General features: G+C 44.8%; 1 protein-coding gene across 2 annotated transcripts; it reads left to right on the top strand.

Moving 5' to 3' along the window:
• The first annotated feature begins 706 nt into the window (after positions 1-706).
• On the top strand, positions 707-19,105 carry LOC121575475 (transketolase). Of its 2 annotated transcripts, none has more exons than XM_041888589.2 (14): positions 707-921; positions 3,307-3,424; positions 3,721-3,834; positions 4,199-4,296; positions 6,332-6,523; positions 6,870-6,988; positions 7,254-7,450; positions 7,732-7,896; positions 13,590-13,746; positions 15,570-15,700; positions 15,906-15,989; positions 16,337-16,430; positions 16,975-17,097; positions 18,485-19,105. In XM_041888589.2, exons 1-14 carry the CDS (start codon positions 815-817, stop codon positions 18,670-18,672), a joined length of 1,887 nt encoding a protein of 628 aa, XP_041744523.1. In that variant the 5' UTR covers positions 707-814; the 3' UTR covers positions 18,673-19,105. The 2 variants fall into 2 exon arrangements, with proteins under 2 accessions (XP_041744523.1, XP_041744522.1); XM_041888588.2 differs by having other exon boundaries at positions 4,193-4,296.
• The last annotated feature ends 589 nt before the right edge of the window (positions 19,106-19,694 follow it).

Below are 19,694 nucleotides of genomic sequence, written 5' to 3'. Positions count from 1 at the left end.
GGAATCACCTTAAAGAATATTTTGTATAGTGGACGTTCTGTTTTTGTGTTGTGTTGTTTGTGAAGTCCTGTAGAAAAACAACAACTGGTGTAAACAATCACTACAGTGAAATGCCTATTTACAAGCTCTACCTCAACAATGAAGAGTTTAATTGACATATCCTAATTAGGTCAATAGTAAATAATGAGGCAGAGATTCTCCACAGCTGAAACCTGGTACTACTGCATCACTCCTGCTTTGACTACAAACACACTGGATATTCTGATAGAGAAGGTTACTGGCACTGTCCAGATGATTTGGTCATTAGTTCCATGAGATTTTGCTGCATGGATGTGTTGAGGAGTAGCTCATGGTTTAACATCCTCTGTAACCCCCCTCACCTGACCTCCAACACCCCTCCCTCCCAAACAGCACTCACTCTCTCGCTACACGCTTTCTTTCTCCCCTCTCTCTCTGCCAATATAGGGTTAAAAGTATATCTCTCTCTCTCTCGCTCTCTCTCTTTCTCTCCTTTCTCAGACACACACACCACTTTCTAACACACACCCCCTAACACACACCCCTCCTCACACACCCCATGCACGGTCCTGTCCTAACCAGCATAGAGTGCCACTTGACCTCCTCCTCCTCCTCGTGTACGTGTGCCAGGGATAAATCCTGCCTCTCCTCCTTTCTCCACCTCTTCTCTCTGCCACTCACCTACACACAAGCAGGGCTCCCTCAGCCAACCCTCGCTCACACACACACACAGCCCAGCCTCTGTACAGTCTAGTTCACTTTCTTGGTGCTTTTGGTGCTTAGACATTTTGCCTTCATGGAGGACTACCACAAACCCGACCAGCAGACGGTTCAGGCACTCAGGAACATCGCCAACCGCCTCCGAATCAACTGCATCAAGGCTACCACTGCAGCCGGCAGCGGGTAAGACCCTTTTACTCAATCATACACACAGTCGTAAATCTAGGGAAGAGTGTATTAAGACTCATTCATACACACAGGTGCACATGCACATCCATGCAAAATACAAATGAAACAGTATGTTTTATTTTTGTTCTCATGTGAGCTATGGAAAAATTAAACTGAGCTGAATATTAAATGTAGGGTAACGTGGGGTAACTAGCCCCCTGGGGTGGACTGTAGCTGCTTATTTCCCTTCATAGTTTGTTCGCCTAAGAATGACCATCATCAACATACCACTTTTTTTTTTTTTTACCAAACTTTGCTTTTTTGTGTCAGCAATGGGACATTGTTCTTAAGGGGTTGTAGTTACCCCATGTTACCCTATGATGCTGGGAGTCACTGCACAGATGTGATGGAGATCAAAATGATATAGAGGTTACCATAACAATAACATTAAAAGTTAATATTTTCGTCAATATCTGTATGCATTGATTTTTATGTAGACATACAGTAGCTTATAGTTAGTTAATCTGTTTATATCGCTCAATTGCAGAACACTGTATTCTTGAACAATTTCGGATTCTTTTGTTTATTTCTATTGAGCAAGATTGATTTATGACCATTGTGGCTCAACATGAGATTCTTTCGTTTTTTTCGATATTAGAAAATGTTCCATTGTGAACAACATCAACATTTTGCTGTAGTGTCTGAAATGAACTCCTGCATCTGGGGAAAAGTATAACGCATCTTCATCTGTCTGACCGCGGGTAAGCGATGGAGGAGCCCTCGGAGCTTGCGCGTCAGTTGTTGGCACTGGACAAAGCGCATGGAGATAACCCTGAATGGGATGTGCGCTCCGCCATCTTCGTTGATTTAGATGGGGGGGGGGGGATATTTATCATTAAATATTATAAATAATTACTCCGCAATTCATCTTAGTGTGAACACCCAATTGAAGTGTATTATTAAGCTAGATTATTATTAGTATTAAATATGGAGCCCGTGCGCAAAACAAGTGCGCAAGTTTTCTAATTCTGTAAAGAACACATTTAATTGTGATTTTTGTGGGAGAAATCACACGTTTATTTGCGAAAGGTTATCAATCATCATCTATTGCTCAAACTCAAACTCCAGCATCCATTCATTCCATCATGGCTCCATCCCTCGACCGCAGCCTATCCACAAATCATCCACAAATAGACCAAGGGCGCACATAGCCTAGACAATAAGCAACGGCCATGCGGTTGGTGATTGGGAAAAACCCCTCTACCAATTTCATTATGGGAAAAAGTGAAGTGTGTTCTTTTGTGAGGTTAGGCTAGGCTATTTGCCAGCATTTCTGAGCTTTGTTGCGTTTTTAGAGCATTTGTTCGACTCAACAGAATATTTTTAGATTAGGCCTAGGCGGCTATCTTACATAAATCGCCGACTGGAAACAGGAGTTAAAGGTTATAAGGGTTTCCACTAGATAGCACAGACACAAAGTCAACATTTGCTATATTAAGAATTTATGGGGTAAATCTGCTTATTTTAAGGTTAGGGTTAGGCATAAGGTTAGCAGTGTGGTTAAGGTTAGGGTTAAGGTTAGGGTTAAACTCATATTTTCAGAAGATAAAATGTAGAAATGACTTTGTGGCTGTGGTAACTAGTGACGACCACAAGGTTATAAACCGGGTGATGAATGTGACTCCAAATGGCACCTTCTGACTTACTGTCTGACTCTGCACGCACATGCCAAAATGGTCCCCATCTCTCCCCAGCCTCCCATCAGCTTACCCCTGGGATGTTGACATCACTGTAATTGGGATACAGAGGGAGCCAATGGGGCATCTCAGTTTGAGCATGGCCCCCTCATCAGTGTTTTGGGATAGACTAATCCACTCTCAATTATTATTACCCATCTTTCCCCATTGTGCCATTAGAATTCATTGGCAAGCTCAGACTTTAGACTGTGTCCACTTAAAATCCAGTTAGAATTCTGTGTTTATGAGTTTGTAAAGTGATATTTCTGTTCTGTCTGTCTGTGTGTGTGTGTGTGTGTGTGTGTGTGTGTGTGTGTGTGTGTGAGTGTGTGTGTGTGTGTGTGTGTGTGTGTGTGAGCATGTGTGTCTATGAGTCTGTCTGTGATGTGAACACCTGTCAGTAACATCCCTCCCTGCTCCTACACTCTTAGAAAAAACGTGCTATACATAACTTAAAACGGTTCTTCTACTGTCCAATAGGAAAACCCTTTGAATAACCCTTTTGGTTCCAGGTAGAACTCTTTTGTGTTCCATGTAGAATCCCAGGGTTCTACATGGAACCCAAAATGGTTCTACCTGGAACCAAAAAGGGTTATCTTATTGGGGACAGCCAAAGAACCCTTTTGGAACCCTTTTTCCTAAGAGTGTACTCCTTGTCTCCCAGATACCCCACATCATGCTGCAGCATTGCAGAGATCATGTCTGTCCTGTTCTTCAACACAATGAAGTACCGCCCAGAGGACCCCAAGAACATCAACAATGACCGCTTCATCCTTTCTAAGGTGAGACTATTGGAAGTAAATAGAACACTAATATTGCATCTCCATATTGTGAGATCCTCCAGCTCACCTCCACTGTTTTGGTTGGAGAAAGGTCATATAACCGCAGGGTGTCCAAACTTTTGACTGGTAGTGTATATTGACTTATGTAATACACTTGTGTTATAGCTGGTGTACAATTGTTATATGATATGGCTACAGTCATAAGAAACAATGTATTTTACACTTCATGGTTGTGAAATAGTTATGTGGTTATGTTTTGGGTTGTACTAGAGTAACATGGTTTTTCCTCTCCTCAGGGTCATTCTGCCCCGGCCCTGTACTCCATGTGGACAGAGACTGGTTTCCTGAAGGAGAGTGAGCTGCTCTCTCTGTGCCAGGTGGAGCCCAACCTGGAGGGACACCCCACACCTGTGAGTGATAACTACTAAACATCACCTTTAATAGCCAAACGGTTAGCCTACACCTCAGCTTTAATAGCCTAACAGTTAACCTACACCTCACCATTAATAGCCCAACAGTTAGCCTCCAATTAGGACCAGACAGATATGACCACACAACAACCCTAAACCTGGGTCGTATTCAGTAGGACACACCGTAGCAAAACTGAAAATGGAAATGTGTGTTCTTCTTGGACATATTCAGGTAGTACCTCACTGAATTTTGATACCTTGTAACTTATAATAATAGCTACAAGTTTTACAACCTACTGAACACACCCTTGCTATCTATGGTGATAGTGACAGTCCTGTTCCTGTGTATGTGTTGGAGTTTCAGAAGCAGCAGTTTGTGGATGTGGTCACTGGCTCTCTGGGCCAGGGCCTGGGCGTAGCCTGTGGGATGGCCTACACCGGGAAGTACTTTGACAAGTCCAGGTAAGAGTTCACACAAATGCACACCCAGATGTTTAGTCTTTGCAGGCCTCTGCATTCTAAAGTGTTAAGTGTGGACTCAAATGCATAGTGAGGTATTCTAGAATTATTTAGAGCATAATGAGGTATTTTAGAGCTCTTTAGAGCATAGTGAGGTATTTTAGAGCTCTTTAGTACACTGTGAGGTATTTTAGAGCTCTATAGAGCATAGTGAGGTATTTTAGAGCTCTTTAGGGCGTAGTGAGGATATTTTAGAGCTCTTTAGAGTGTAGTGAGGTATGTTAGAGCTCTTTAGAGCATAGTGAGGTATTTTAGAGCTCTTTAGTACACTGTGAGGTATTTTAGAGCTCTATAGAGCATAGTGAGGTATTTTAGAGCTCTTTAGGGCGTAGTGAGGTATTTTAGAGCTCTTTAGAGCGTAGTGAGGTATTTTAGAGCTCTTTAGAGCATAGTGAGGTAGTTCAGGGCTCTTTAGTGCACTGTGAGGTTTTCTAAGGTCCTCTGGTTGTGCAGTATCAGCATGCTCTGCTCTTCCGATTCTTCTGCTCTAATAACCACAGCCCCGGCAGCCACAACTCAGTTATTTTTACCATCCAGACAGATTCTGTCTCAGAATCCAATTCAGACTTCACATTAGTATTCATCACTCAGTCTATTGTTCAAAATCACACTCACATTCCCCAGTCTAATTCAGGTTTTGTCTCAGAATGAGGACTGCGATTCTCTGATATGTGGAATGCGGATATTGCCAGTCCTGAAAATGTGCCCTGCCCTGGATAGATTTGTACTAGAGGAGGATTTTGTGTGGGTGGTGGTTGAAACTGATGACATAAACAGATTATCAGGCCATTTGATTAAAAGATGAGCGTTTGCTTTGTTCAAAGGAGTCTGTGAGGCTAGTCAGCGTAGATGTGAGGGAATACAGTAAGTGTGATAGAGGGAGGTGTGAAGGTTACCATGATGGCAAGCTTTTTTCAATATCCAGTTGTGGGAGAGGGCTTTCACAATTCCCAGTGGGCTTTCAATCCATTCTGTCACATTAGGGGAAATGGACGAATCTGTCTGGAAAGGTGTCAGAGAGCACTATTTGGTGTCGGGTAGAATGATCATTTGATCTTACTACTTCTTGAGTCTACACGCTTTGAAAAAAAGGTGCTGTCTAGAACCTAAAAGGGTCCTTTGTCTGTCCCCATAGGAGAACCCGTTGAAGAACCCTTTTCGGTTCCATTTAGAACCTTTTCCACAGAGGGTTCTACAAGGAACCCAAAATGGTTCTACATGAAACCCATAATGGTTATACCTGGAACCAAGGGTTCTCCTATGGGGACAACTGAATAACTATTTTGGAAAAAAAACATTATAAGAGTGTATACACACACACACGCACACACACACACCACACACACACACACACACACACACACACACACACACACACACACACACACACACACACACACACACACACACACACACATGGTAGCTGGGCAGGAGAGATGGATGGGGGGGTGAGACAGGGGTGTGTGTGTGTGTGTGTGTGTGTGTGTGTGTGTGTGTGTGTGTGTGTGTGTGTGTGTGTGTGTGTGTGTGTGTGTGTGTGTGTGTGTGCGTGTGTGTGTGTGCGTGTGTGTGTGTATACACTCTTATAATGTTTTTTTTCCAAAATAGTTATTCAGTTGTCCCCATAGGAGAACCCTTGGTTCCAGGTATAACCATTATGGGTTTCATGTAGAACCATTTTGGGTTCCTTGTAGAACCCTCTGTGGAAAAGGTTCTACATGGAACCGAAAAGGGTTCTTCAACGGGTTCTCCTATGGGGACAGACAAAGGACCCTTTTAGGTTCTAGACAGCACCTTTTTTTCAAAGCGTGTAGACTCAAGAAGTAGTAAGATCAAATGATCATTCTACCCGACACCAAATAGTGCACACACACACACACACACACACACACACACACACACACACACACACACACACACACACACACACACACACACACACCCCTGTCTCACCCCCCCATCCATCTCTCCTGCCCAGCTACCATGTGTTCTGCCTTTTGGGGGATGGGGAGCTGTCTGAGGGGGCAGTGTGGGAAGCCATGTCCTTTGCTTCCTACTACCAGCTGGACAACCTGGTGGCCATCTTAGATATCAACCGCCTGGGCCAGAACGACCCAGCGCCCCTGCAGAACCACGTGGATAAGTACCAGAAACGCTGCGAGGCCTTTGGGTGAGTATGTGTGAAAGTGGGGTTACGTTTGTGTATGTGTGTGTGTGTGTGTGTGTGTGTGTGTGTGTGTGTGTGTGTGTGTGTGTGTGTGTGTGTGTGTGTGTGTGTGTGTGTGTTTGAAAGTGTGTGGAAGTGGGTTTACGAGTGAGAAGGACAGAGTGAGTAAGAGGGAGAGAGATCATCTTTGTCAATGTGAAGGGAGCGAGAGAGAGTCTATGAATGTGTGAAGGCACATGTCAACATTAGTGGGCATATGTGGCATTTTCTGTTCGTGTGTATGAGGAAGCGTGTGAATGCGTTTCCATATGTGAAATGGGTTTTCTGACTTGTGTGTTGCTGTCTACAGTTGGCATGCCATCATCGTGGACGGGCACAGTGTGGAGGAGCTGTGTAAGGCTCTGAGCCAGGCTCGTCACCAGCCTACTGCCATCATCGCCAAGACCACCAAGGGCAAGGGAATCCCAGGTACTCTCACCCTCATATGGCTATTGGCTACATCCTATCACTCATTCTTGTTGATGGGCTAACCTCTCGGTATGGTGTGTAAAGTATATAAAGTCTTGGGCCATTGATTTTTCCTGACCATGTAACCTGACTCCAGGTCTGGGGTTTTTCCTCGTCAGGAGGTCACGTCGTCAGGCTAAAACCCCTGGGCCTATGTATCCATTCAAATGTTGCTGTGTATACAGCATATGTGTATTCTAGCATTATGTTTGTCTGCATTTACCAGCTGTGGAGGATAAGATGGGCTGGCATGCCAAGCCCCTGCCCAAGGACATGGCTGAGGGAGTCGTGAAGGATCTGCAGACGCGCATAATGAACAGCAGCAAGCGCCTGTACCCCACCACGCCCATAGAGGATGCCCCGCCAGTCAGTCTGCGCAACGTCCGCATGCCCAGCGCACCCGCCTACAAGCAGGGAGAGAAGGTAACATAAAGTACATACCTCTCACCATATACTGTACATCTGTGGTTGGACTATTATCCCAGGATAATTGACTCCACTGGGACTGGGGCTCACCCAATAGTCACAAACAATATGTCATAATAGAAGCAGTCACTCACACCTTAGATTGACTACTGTCACAGAGAAGGTGGTATAATGATAGATGAATACACAGGCAGAAGTATTGACTTAATAATTACTGACTGGTTGATTGATTCATTGATTTATTGATTTATTGATTGACTGGTTGTATTTCTCTACAGATTTCCACCAGGAAGGCCTATGGCATGGCCCTGGCTAAATTGGGTCGTTATAATGAGCGTGTGGTGGTCCTGGATGGAGACACCAACAACTTCACTTACTCAGAGATCTTCAAGAACGAACACCCCGACCGCTTTGTGGAGTGCTACATCGCGCAGCAGAACATGGTATGAAATTAACCCTAACCTTAACCCTTACTCTGACCCTAACCCTATTGAGTTTTTCCTGATCACATATATGTAGTTAGGATCAGGAATGACCACTCTATAAACCAATTATGACCACTCTATAAACCCAGACAAACACTCTCTCTAATTAAACCAAGCTTTTAAAATCCGACCTGTTTTAAAATGACCTCTAAATGATACTTTTTGTAAAAAAAACTAATATATTCAGCAATATAGATATGTACTCAGATTAAAATAATAACTCTAATAACTAATAATTGCAGCAGCATTTTATTTTTTTTAATTTTTTTTATTTAACCTTTATTTAACCAGGTAAGCCAGTTGAGAACAAGTTCTCATTTACAACTGCGACCTGGCCAAGATAAAGCAAAGCAGTGCGATAAAAACAACAACACAGAGTTACATATGGGGTAAACAAAACATAAAGTCAAAAATACAACAGAAAATATATATACAGTGTGTGGCTCAGCTTAGCTGTCCTCTCTCCTCTGCCGATGTCTCTCTCGCTGATGCTCAACCGAATGCCCTGTCCCTAGACCTGGGTTGAAATACTATTTGAAATCTTTCAGATACTTTGAGCGTTTGCTCTAGCCTGTTTGAAGTGCCAAATGGCAGGGCTTTACAGTTTCTGGACTAGTCTATTGGTCCATTAAGCCAGACAAGCTCAATCAAGCACAGATAAAGTATTTGAAGTGATCTCAAATAGTATTTGAACCCGTGATCTGCCTGTCACTAATTTTGCTGATGCTGATTCGCTATAACAAAATGCCTCTCTACTTCTGTTCAGACCACTGACTCGCTGAGCGAATTCCCTCTCTCTCAGGTCTGATTGCCTGAATAAAAACTTGTAGCTCTCTCAGTGTTACAGAGGTTGGTCTGGTGAATAATGCATGTAGGTCCATCCATAATGTAACGCTGGAGAGAGAGGCAGAGACATGACCCACTTACAGTACACCATGCCATGCGTCCTCCCTCCAGCCATACTCTCTCCAACATGCTACCTCCGCTGCCTCACCACGCTTCCTCCATCCACCATGCTCCCTCCCTCCGCACAGCTGGCTGGTTTGTCATCTTGTCGGCTCGAGGATTCAAACCAGTGACCTTTCAGGTACAGGCCCAACACTCTAACCACTAGGCTACCTAGCCTCTATTCCTATCCTCTCATTGCAATCCGCCCTTAGATTAACACTTTGGGAGAGTTAGTCATTCAGGCCTGGCTGTATTACTGTCCAGCTGCTGTTTGGCTGGTTCCTCCTGCAGCAGCAGCCTATCAGCCTGTTCAGATGTAGGTCAGGGCTGTGTTTGATGAGTAGCCGTTATGACAGTTATGCTGAGCTGAGAGGTTAAATATTCATCAGTGAGAGGAGGGTGGGTGTGGCCGTCTGGCTGATCTGATTGTCTTACTGACTGGTTGGGTGACTGACTGACTGACCGGATGGATGGATGGATGGATGGATGGATGGATGGATGGATGGATGGATGGATGGATGGATGGATGGATGGATGGATGGATGGATGGATGGATGGATGGATGGATGGCTGACTGGCTGCCTGAATGACTGGCTGACTGGCTGTCTGACTGGCTAACTGAATGACTGACTGACTGACTGACTGGATGGATGGCTGACTGCCTGGCTGATTTACTGACTAGCTCACTGGCTGACTGACTAGCTGGCTTGCTGGCTGATATACCATCGTTATAAAGATGATTGTGCAGAATAAAGCTAGAATGGCAGGTTCAAATGAGACAGGCAGATTGTCTAATGGGGAATCATTAATATTGATAAGAGAATCATGAGAATATCAGCGGCACTGCTGTTCATTTTATTACTTATTTATGACTGCATTATGTATGGCATTGTTGAATACTCGTTTCTGATTGGCTTGAAGGGTATTCTAGAGCGTGCATTATTTCCCTTTATAAACTGGGTGGTTCGAGCTCTGAATGTTGATTGGCTGACAGCCGTGGTATATCAGACCGTATACCACTGCTATGACAAAACATCTATTTTTAATGCTCTAATTACGTTGGTAACCAGTTTATAATAGCAAAAAGGCACCTTGGGGGTTTGTGGTATATGGCCAATATACCACGGCTAAGGGCTGTATCCAGGCACTCTGCGTTGCGTCGTGCTTAAGAACAGCCCTTAGCCGTGGTATATTGGCCATATTCCACAGGCCTTATTGCTTAAATAATGCATGGTGCATCAGCACGGTAGAATTCAATGGCTATAGTTAATTCTTACATGTTCTACGTTTGAGCTGCTTTTGAAAGCAAAAGTCGAATTGAAAACATTATTGGCATTGTTTAATTAGATTTTCATAATAGCAAGCTAGGACTGATGGTTTGGTTAGTTAAACTAGCAAGTCTGTTTGGTTACCAAGGCAACTACTGTAGCTATCTAGTAAACTTGCTAGCTACTTCAGTGGATGTTGAACAAATTCAACTCTGTGGAAGGTCAGTTCCACGTTGTTAATTATTTTCCATAGAACGCATAGCCCCTCGTTGATTATCAGTTATTTCTGTCATCATTGGAGTCATGTGTTTGTGAATACTGTATTAAAGGGGCAATCTGCGGTTCAAACAATCACAAAGAAAGAGAATAATGATCATGTCAATGGAAAGAGTGCTCTCCTCTTTGTCCAGGAAATGGGATAATAGTACTTCTGTCTGGGACTGATATGGAATAGGAATGAGTCCATCTCTCCTATGTCCACAGTGAAGTGAATAGCATGGGGATCGGGGAGAGCTTTCGAGATAGGAAACAGGAAATGACAACTTGTGAGAGAGAAGCACGCCGCTGATTCCTCTCATATGGTACCATAAACTTGTGTGCTTTTGGACTGACTGACTTCTCACTGACTTTTACATAACATGGGTCTGGGTTTCTGGGAGGCGTGATCCCTCCTTTTGATTGTGATTGGCTCAGCAGTCATTGTCCCCATGGAGACGTGGAACTGACCTTCCACAGAGTTGAATTTGTTCAACATCCACTGAAGTAGCTAGCAAGTTTACTAGAGAGACCTCACTTGACCCTTTGTATTTTCCAGTCTAGAGTGACCACATGTCCGCATTTTATTAACATATTAAAACACTACTAATTTACAAAACAAGGTAGATTGTCCCGTATTTCAATCATATTTCCCATTTGTTTGATGAGAATTGACATTTCAACCTGTCTCTTTTGCAGTCACATTGCGCTTTTGATAAGATATACAGTGCCTTTAGAAAGTATTCACACCCCTTTACTTTTTCCACATTTTGTTGTGTTACAGCCTGAATTTAAAATGGATTAAATGTAGATTTTTTGGTCACTGGCCTACACACAATACCCCATTATGTAAATGTTGAATTCATTTTTTCAAAATGTTTACTAATTACTTAAAAATGAAAAGCTGAAATGTCTTGAGTCAATAAGTATTCAAACCCTTTGTTATGGCAAGTTTAAATAGTTCAGGAGTAAAAATATGCTTAACAAGTCACATAATAAGTTGCATGGACTCACTCTGTGTGCAATAGTAGTGTTAACATTATTTTTGAATGACCTCATCCCTGTACCCCACACATACAATTATCTGTAAGGTCCCTCAGTCGAACAGTGAATTTCAACCACAGATTCAACCACAAAGACCAGGGGGGTTTTCCAATGCCTCGCAAAATAGGGCACCTATTGGTAGATAGGTAAAAATTAAAAAAGCTAACATTGAAAATCCTTTTGAGCATGGTGAAGCTATTAATTATCTCTACCATAAGCCGCCTCCAACGGCATTTTTGAGATTTTGGCAGTACGTCCAACTGGCCGCACAACCACAGATCACAGCCCAGGACCTCCACATCCGGCTTCTTCACCTGTGGGATCATCTGAGACCAGCCACCCAGACAAATGATGAAACTGAGGAGTATTTTTATCTGTAATAAAGCCCTTTTGTGGTGAAAAATGTACACTGATTGGTTGGGCCTGGCTCCCCAGTGGGTTGGGTGGGAGACAGGGCAGGGGCACAGCCCTGCCCAGCACCTGCCCAGTCAAGTGAAATCCATAGATTAGGGCCTAATGAATTTATTTAAATTGACTGATTTCCTTATATGAACTGTAACTCAGAAATTGTTGCATGTTGCGTTTATATTTTGGTTCAGTGTATATATGTCACGTTCGTTGAATCCGGCTCTGGGCGTGACGACCTCTTACTCTCCGCCTCCCTGTTGCACCCCTGGTCTGGTCAGGACCTCGGCGCGCTGCTTCCCCTCTCCTTCCTCCCACGATACGCCAGGCCCTGTCTGGACCCTGGTGTGGGAGACCCCGAACCTGGAGAGGGGCTGACGTCATGGTCTGGACTGGAGCCGCTGACCGGAGCTGGACTGGACACCGGTGGAGCGGACTGCTCTGGTTCCGGAGTGGAGCAGCTGACCGGAGCTGGATCAGGCACCGGTGGAGCGGGCACGGGCCGTGCCGGACTGGACACACACACCACTGGTCTGGTGCGAGGAGCAGGCACGGGTCTCCGTCGTCGGCACTGTTGGCGCCGTTTCTCCTCTCCTACCTGGGCATCTACCTTCATCGCCTCCCGATAACGGACGGCCTCCTCCTTAGTAATTCTCCCCCAGCCGAGGAGGACATCTCCTAAGGTTACCTCCCGTTGAGTCCCAGGCGTTTGCTCCTTCTGGGCACGCTGCTTGGTCCTCGTTTGGTGGGATCTTCTGTCAAGTTCGTTGAATGACGGGTCAGACCAAGGCGCAGCGTGATATGCGTACATGTTTATTCAACTTAATAAACACACGACAAAACAATAAACGAAACGAAACGTGAAGTCCTAAGGTAGACACACAACAAACCTTAACCGGAACAAGATCCCACAACTCAATAGTGCCAATCGGCTGCCTACGTATGATCCCCAATCAGAGACAACGAGCGACAGCTGCCTCTGATTGGGAACCACACCAGCCAACATAGATCTACACATACTAGCATGCCCACATAGAAAATACTACATAACAAAGAATATACACACACAGAATATACACACCCTGACTCAACATATACGAGTCCCCTGAGTCAGGGCGTGACAATATACTGTATATATATAGTTTTTCTCACAAAACTAGTGCACTGGGCCTTTACTAGTCCTGTATTAGCAGACCTATACAGCGGTCTGTAGCGCGGGCAAAAAATAAGTCATAGAGATACAATAAATAGTGTTCTATGTAATTCTGTGGTTCTGCTCACCTTCAGCTGCAGCTGATTTATTTACAGTAGCCTACATAGCTATGTCTCTGCAGGTGCAGGACCAGCATAGAGATGAACTACATGTTCCTGTGGGGAAAGATAGGGACTAGATCTACTGCCAAGCTCCAGAGGAGGCTTATTCAGGGAGGAAGAGGAGGATGGTCCTCCTGAATCTATGTCTGCATCTGAAATGGCACCCTATTTCCTTTGTAGTGCAATGCTTTTAACCAGGGCGCATAAATATAACTGCACTATATAGGGAATATGGTGCCTTTTGGGACACATCCCTTGTAAATGGATAGAGAGTGACTTGGAAGATGAAATATTGTCCTTCCATCAGCTTCATAAAAATAATTTTCATCCATTATTCTCAGTAACTAATCTCCCTAAAGTCACCAGCCGCCACTGTTACAGTGTGATGTAACCCCTTTATTCCCCTTTTCCCTCTAGGTGAGTGTTGCCACTGGCTGCGCTGCCCGTGAGAGGAACGTTGTGTACGCCAGCACCCTGGCCTCCTTCTTCACCCGCGCCTACGACCAGCTCCGCATGGCTGCCATCTCAGAGAGCAACATCAACCTGTGTGGCTCCCACTGCGGCCTGTCCATCGGTGAGTCTGTCTGACCCTCCCCCAAACAAACCCCGGGCACGCCCCTCACATCCTCACTCCACTCCACGCCACTCCCAACACCACACACCATCCCCCCATACACTGCAATCTGTCACCAAAGAGAGTGGATAAATTAAGATAGTTCACTCAAGCCATTTACCATTGAAAAAATCTATTATGTTCCGGTCTACTTAACTGGGTGTATCCCATGCAATAGCAGCTGGGTCTGGTTTACTTAGTTATTTGACTTTCATTTAACCTAAAACATATTTATAATAAAGCAAGTTGGATGTCTCGCTTCCTCTTCCATCTCTGTCACCTCAGTCACAACCAATGTTCCCTCTAAACTGCCCGTGCGCGCGGTCGTGCACCTCCTCCAAGACTGCCAGAAATGCTAGGCGCGCAGAGACGCAAGAGATTGAACTTCGCATCATTAGTTTTCACTTTATAGATCAACGTTTTTTCTGTGATCGAATCAACATTATATCAACCCCTTCTCAATGCAACAAACCAAAACAAATCTGACTTTGCAAGATTTAGTCTGTGATTTTGTTGTAGGGAGAGCCAGAGCGCAACGGAGTAGAATTCTATTGGCAGGGGTAGCCCAGGAGTGGTCTTTCAATCACCAGCAAGTGAATGCGCTTTTCAGATCAGTGTCAGTTCAGATCACAGCGCAGAGCCGCGCGTGTGCACATTTGTTGATATTCTTTGCTAGTTAGCGAGTTATTAGCCCAGTTATAGATAAGTATAGGTCAGCAATAGGGATTTACTGCTTCCTACAAGAGCACAAAACGTGTAGGCTACATTTCAAGCTGTCTTTTATAAAAGCCAGTCAGGTAAAAAGCTTACATCTTAATAAAAAGGGGCAGTGTTGTATTTTGAGACAGGCTTGCATATGCAAATAAGCCAATATGCAGAGGGCCAACCTACATTGTCTAATTCTCTGTATAGTAATAATAATACATTCTATTTTGTGAAGTGGTTTCTTGCACCATACAACACAATACAATTCAATTTACAGTCACCTATTTGGCCCATTGTGTTACAGACCAAGTAAAAAATAATTGATGTTAAGCCCTTCATAATGTAAAAACGTTTGAACACCACACATAGGCGACTGTAGGCTATATCATAGAAATCAAAAGCTATTTCCATGTGAAAATGTTATGGGATTTGCTCCATTGGTTTTGTTGGTAGGCTTACATTATGCTCAAATAGCCACAAGAGCCTATTGGCTACTGTCTATGGGCTCCTCAAGTCAACGCACCCTCAAATGGTACTGACTTCCCAATGTGACTGTCCATCTTGTCCGGTTGATCCAAGTTCCTCTCTTTCTTTTTCCCCACTTCTGTGTTTTCCTCCTCACCCCCTAAAGTCCCCAGCCTCCCTCTCTCCTCCCCCTCCCTGACCCCTGACCCTGTCTGTCCTGGACACTGTCACCTTCACTGGGGGACCTGATGTCCCTCTCCTCTGTTTGTCCCTCAGGTACACTGCATGCCACGCTCTCGCCGTCTGTCTGTCCTACTGTCTGTCTGTCCTATTGTCCGCATTCCTGTCTGTCTGTCTGTCTGCCTGTCTGCCTGTCTTATACACCTGCATGTGAGTCCACCTGGCCTTTAGCTATATATTGGGTTGAAATAGTATTTGAAATCTTTCAAATATCTTGAAAGTTTGCTTGAGCCTGCCTGGAGTCTTGGCTGGATGTGGTTTGCGCCAGGAAATAAAAAAAAAAGAGCATCTCACGTAATTAAAAGGTAACAAATAGTATTTGCTTTCTACGTTACAACATTTTGGAATTAAATTAATCTATGTGAGTGTTCCAGGAGAGGAAGGGCCGTCTCAGATGGGTCTAGAGGACATGGCCATGTTTAGGGCCATCCCCATGGCAACCATCTTCTACCCCAGCGATGGTGTGTCTATTGAGAAGGCAGTGGAGCTGGCCGCCAGCACAAAGGTACTTATAATCCCGCCCACCAAGATGCTATTTGTCCTCATCCCCATACCCCAAAAATGTTATTGGTTCTTATCCCCTCCCACCAAATGTTATTGGCCCTCCAACATTGATCCATCTCCCTACGCCCCTGCCCCAACACCAGTGGATGGGCTTTGTGTTCACACCCTAAAATGTATGACCGTAGTATTCTGTTCTCTTTTCTTAGGGTGTTTGCTACATCAGAACCAGCCGCCCCGAGAACCCCATCATCTACAGCAGCAACGAGGACTTCCATGTTGGACAGGCTAAGGTGAAATCTTTTCCACATTACATTAACCAAACAGGCTATCACAGCCTTGGCTAAACCACTTACGTTTCCTCCTACTTCAGGACATGAGCTGATTTGTTAGATGATTAGTTTAATCAGTTCTACAGCATCCATATTAGGAACTCCCTCACTGAGGAACTATTGTCTGACAACTGAAAGAGTTCCTATTATGGATGCCGTACAGGTGGTTGAATGGTTACAGATTAACACAGACAGGGTTGTCTTCTAGTGGAATAAACAATTAATCTCTCATCCAATAGTCTAGCTTTATGAGATGCTTAATAAGATGTGCTGGAACCTTGTTGTTAACTCTTCCCTGTCCATCTCAGGTGGTGTACCAGAGCACGGAGGACAAGGTGACCGTGATCGGAGCTGGGATCACCCTGCATGAGGCCATGGCTGCAGCTGAGATGCTCAAGAAAGGTACAGTACAACTACAGCCAGACTTGAAGAAAGATTTGGAACCCAGGACCGAACTGTATCGGGGTATGATGATTCCTGGCTGGGGCCATTCTCTCTTTTCTGCATGCGCTAATATTGGCTACATGCTTTAATGCGCTGCTATTGAATCCAATCAGTTCATTAGTGTTGGCGCACAACATCTATATCCTGTAAGTGTTGGCCTTTCTCAATTATATGTTCAGGCGTATCTTGTTTATAAAGCTATATCCCTCTCTATATCTGAACCTCATTGTTTGAAGGTTTTAATGCCATTATCTGTATAGCTGCTTGAATCTTGTTCTCATTCTTCCACTGAAACACAGTACTTGGGGTTTCAAAATTACAGAAACTTTCCCAAAATTCCCAGATTCTCCATAAATCTTGGGTGGAGTATTCTGGATTTTGTTCTTATTCCCTTCTGATTCCAGGAATCTTCCAACCAGGATTTCTGGAAAACTTGGGGATTTTGCAACCCTATACACTACTGTTAATTAACGCTACGTTTCCCACCTTGTTGTTTTCCCAGAGAGGATCTTCATCAGGGTGATCGACCCGTTCACCATCAAACCCCTGGACTCCAAGACCATCATTGAGCATGCCCGCCAGACCAGGGGCCGGATCCTCACCGTGGAGGACCACTACTACGAAGGTATGCTTTTCCCTACCAGAGTTCCAACCTTACGTATTTATCATTTTTGGCTAAAACACCAGGAAGAAAGAGACGGAGATAGACATAGACACAGAGGGGCTAGATAGGATGGGGCTCAAACCCCTGTTGCCAGGGTTATGCTTGGTCCGGAGTCAGGAGCCTTTCCACTACACCAGAATACGGTACACAATACTACATTTATGTCATTTAGCTGCATTGTAGAGTTTTAGCCATATATATTGCAACCTGGCAACGTGTAATTTTTCGGCATTATTTATTTATGCAGACTGTGTCCTCTCATTGGCTCAGAGTGGCTGAGACGTGATGCTGTGGCATGTTCTCATTGGCTTGAGAGGCATAGCGTGTTTTGCGCTGTCATAGTGGGCGTGGGCAAGATATATTCTGTTCTGGTGCATTTTGTTTGCTGAGGAGGAAGACTGTGTGTGTGTGTCTGTGTGTGTGTGTCTGTGTGTGCGTGAGTGTGTGAAGGCCAGGGAGGCAGAGTGCTGTCAGATTTCCTTAGTGGAGCGTGTGGTGATGGGGCTTCTGTGACCTACATAACATAGACAGCCATGCCCATGCCCAGCCCAGCCTGTGTAGGTGAGGTTTGGAGGAGAGGAGGAAAGTGGGGGGGGACAGACTGGACCTAAGATGTGTGGCATCCAAAATCAGCCTGATGTCTAGCAGTAGCATCCCCCTCTCTGACCCCTAAGGTGCAAGAGACTGCATTCAGCTGTCCCCCTAAGAGAACCCTTTTTGGTTCCAGGTAGAACCGTTTTGGTCCCAGGTAGAACCCAAAGGGTTCTACATGGAACCCAAAATGGTTCTACCTGGGACCAAAAAGGGTTCTACCTGGAACCAAAAATAGTTGTGCAAAGGGTTCTCCTATGGGGGCCACCAAAGAACCCATGTAGGTTCAAGATAGCACCTTTTTCTAAGAGTGTAGGGATAGCAGGAGAGAAAAAAGAGAGAGAATGAGAGGGTGAGATTATGGGGGGAAAGATGGAGAGAGAGAGTGTGCGCGCATGGCGACAGATTTAGACCAATGGCTTCATCCTCAAGATCTCAAGACCAATGAGTGGCTTCGGGTAGACATCTCCAGGCACAGATCTAGGATCAGCTTATCATCCTGCAATCATAAGCTTTAACAATAGAGGGGAAAAAAGCTGTTTGAGCTCAATGTCTGAGCTCAATGTCATCCTAAATTACTCCCAGGGAATGTCTCAGAGCTGGGAGAAGGATTGGACGCAATTCCATTTCAATTCAGGAAGGAACCTGACATTTCAAATTGACTTCAATGAAATTGGATTGACCCAGACCCTTTTGCAGAGATGTTTCCTTTGCCTTCTCTCTCTCGTGTATTTAATGTAATGTTGCTGTTCCTCAGGTGGCCTGGGGGAGGCAGTGTGCTCAGCGGTGGTGAATGAGCAGGGCTTCACCCTGCAGCGTCTGGCAGTGGCCCACGTCCCCCGCAGTGGCAAGCCCAGCGAGCTGCTCAAGATCTACGGCATCGACCGCGAAGCCATTTGCCTGGCCATCAGGAAGATGCTCAGTGGCTCTGCCAACGCCAAGTAGCTCCACCCCTTCCTGCCTAAGCTATGCCCCACCCAGCCCAGCCCCCATTCTACCACCCCTGAGATAAACAGAGAAATTTTTCCATGTCACATGACACCACCCATGCCTGATAAACCCGCCCCCTCACTGTGAAAGCCCCACCCCCTATGTGTTTCCTAAAGTAACGTGAGTTCGTGCTGTATGTACATTTTGAAGTAACAGTCACACATTTCACTTTTTTTCCCTCACACACACAACCCCACTCCCACTTCCTAGTAATCATGGGTCATTCCAGGGTCAAGGGGTCAACTTCAGAAATTAAAGTGCGAGGTCGTCAATGATCCTCAAACCCGGCTGGAAGGTGTAGATGGACATTCTGCAAACCATACAATCCAATAAAGACTATGCATGTTGTGACTCAATGCAGGTACCTTTATTTGATGCTCATGTGTTTTTAAACTCTTCCTATTTGATATTTTCAACCACAAACAACCAGCAGCAGTTTATTTTAATACTTTTATATTGTTCTGATGATGTAACTCTAAAGACAGGGTGGGGCAGTTGGTAGTGAAATGTAAGTGTTGTCTCCATGACAACCGTCTCTGAAAATGTAATGTTTGTAAAACGTTGTCCAAGAAAAAAAAGAAAAAAAGATGATCAAATAGAAATGTATGTGGGCTACAAATATCAGTAAAGTGAAAAGTCCATACAGTTTGACCCATATGTTTCTCCATACCACAACACACACAAATTGTACTGGACAGCTTGTGTTAGCACATGTGATTATTTTGATGTTGTATTTTACCCTCTTTTTCTCCCCAATTTCAATCTTGTCTCATCGCTGCAACTCCCCAACGGGCAGCGAAGTTCGAGTCATGCATCCTCCGTAACATGACCCACCAAACCGCACTTCTTAACACCGGCCTGCTTAACCCTGAAGCCAGCCGCACCAATGTGTCGGAGGAAACACTGTTCAACTGACGACCGAGGTCAGCCTGCAGGCATCCAGCCCGCCACAATGAGTCGCTAGAGTGCGATGAGCC

The sequence above is a fragment of the Coregonus clupeaformis genome, unplaced genomic scaffold, assembly GCF_020615455.1.
Source record: "Coregonus clupeaformis isolate EN_2021a unplaced genomic scaffold, ASM2061545v1 scaf2105, whole genome shotgun sequence".
Taxonomy (NCBI): domain Eukaryota; kingdom Metazoa; phylum Chordata; class Actinopteri; order Salmoniformes; family Salmonidae; genus Coregonus; species Coregonus clupeaformis.
Note: the sequence above shows the minus strand (reverse complement) of the source record. Positions and strands in the feature narration are given on the sequence as shown.

Bases quoted from the DNA above. Each gene is read 5' to 3' on its own strand.
- LOC121575475 (XM_041888588.2), top strand. From the start codon at position 815: ATGGAGGACTACCACAAACCCGACCAGCAGACGGTTCAGGCACTCAGG. The intron at 7,451-7,731 runs GTAACATAAAGT...ATTTCTCTACAG, and splicing joins CCTACAAGCAGGGAGAGAAG to ATTTCCACCAGGAAGGCCTA. The intron at 17,098-18,484 runs GTATGCTTTTCC...GCTGTTCCTCAG, and splicing joins GGAGGACCACTACTACGAAG to GTGGCCTGGGGGAGGCAGTG.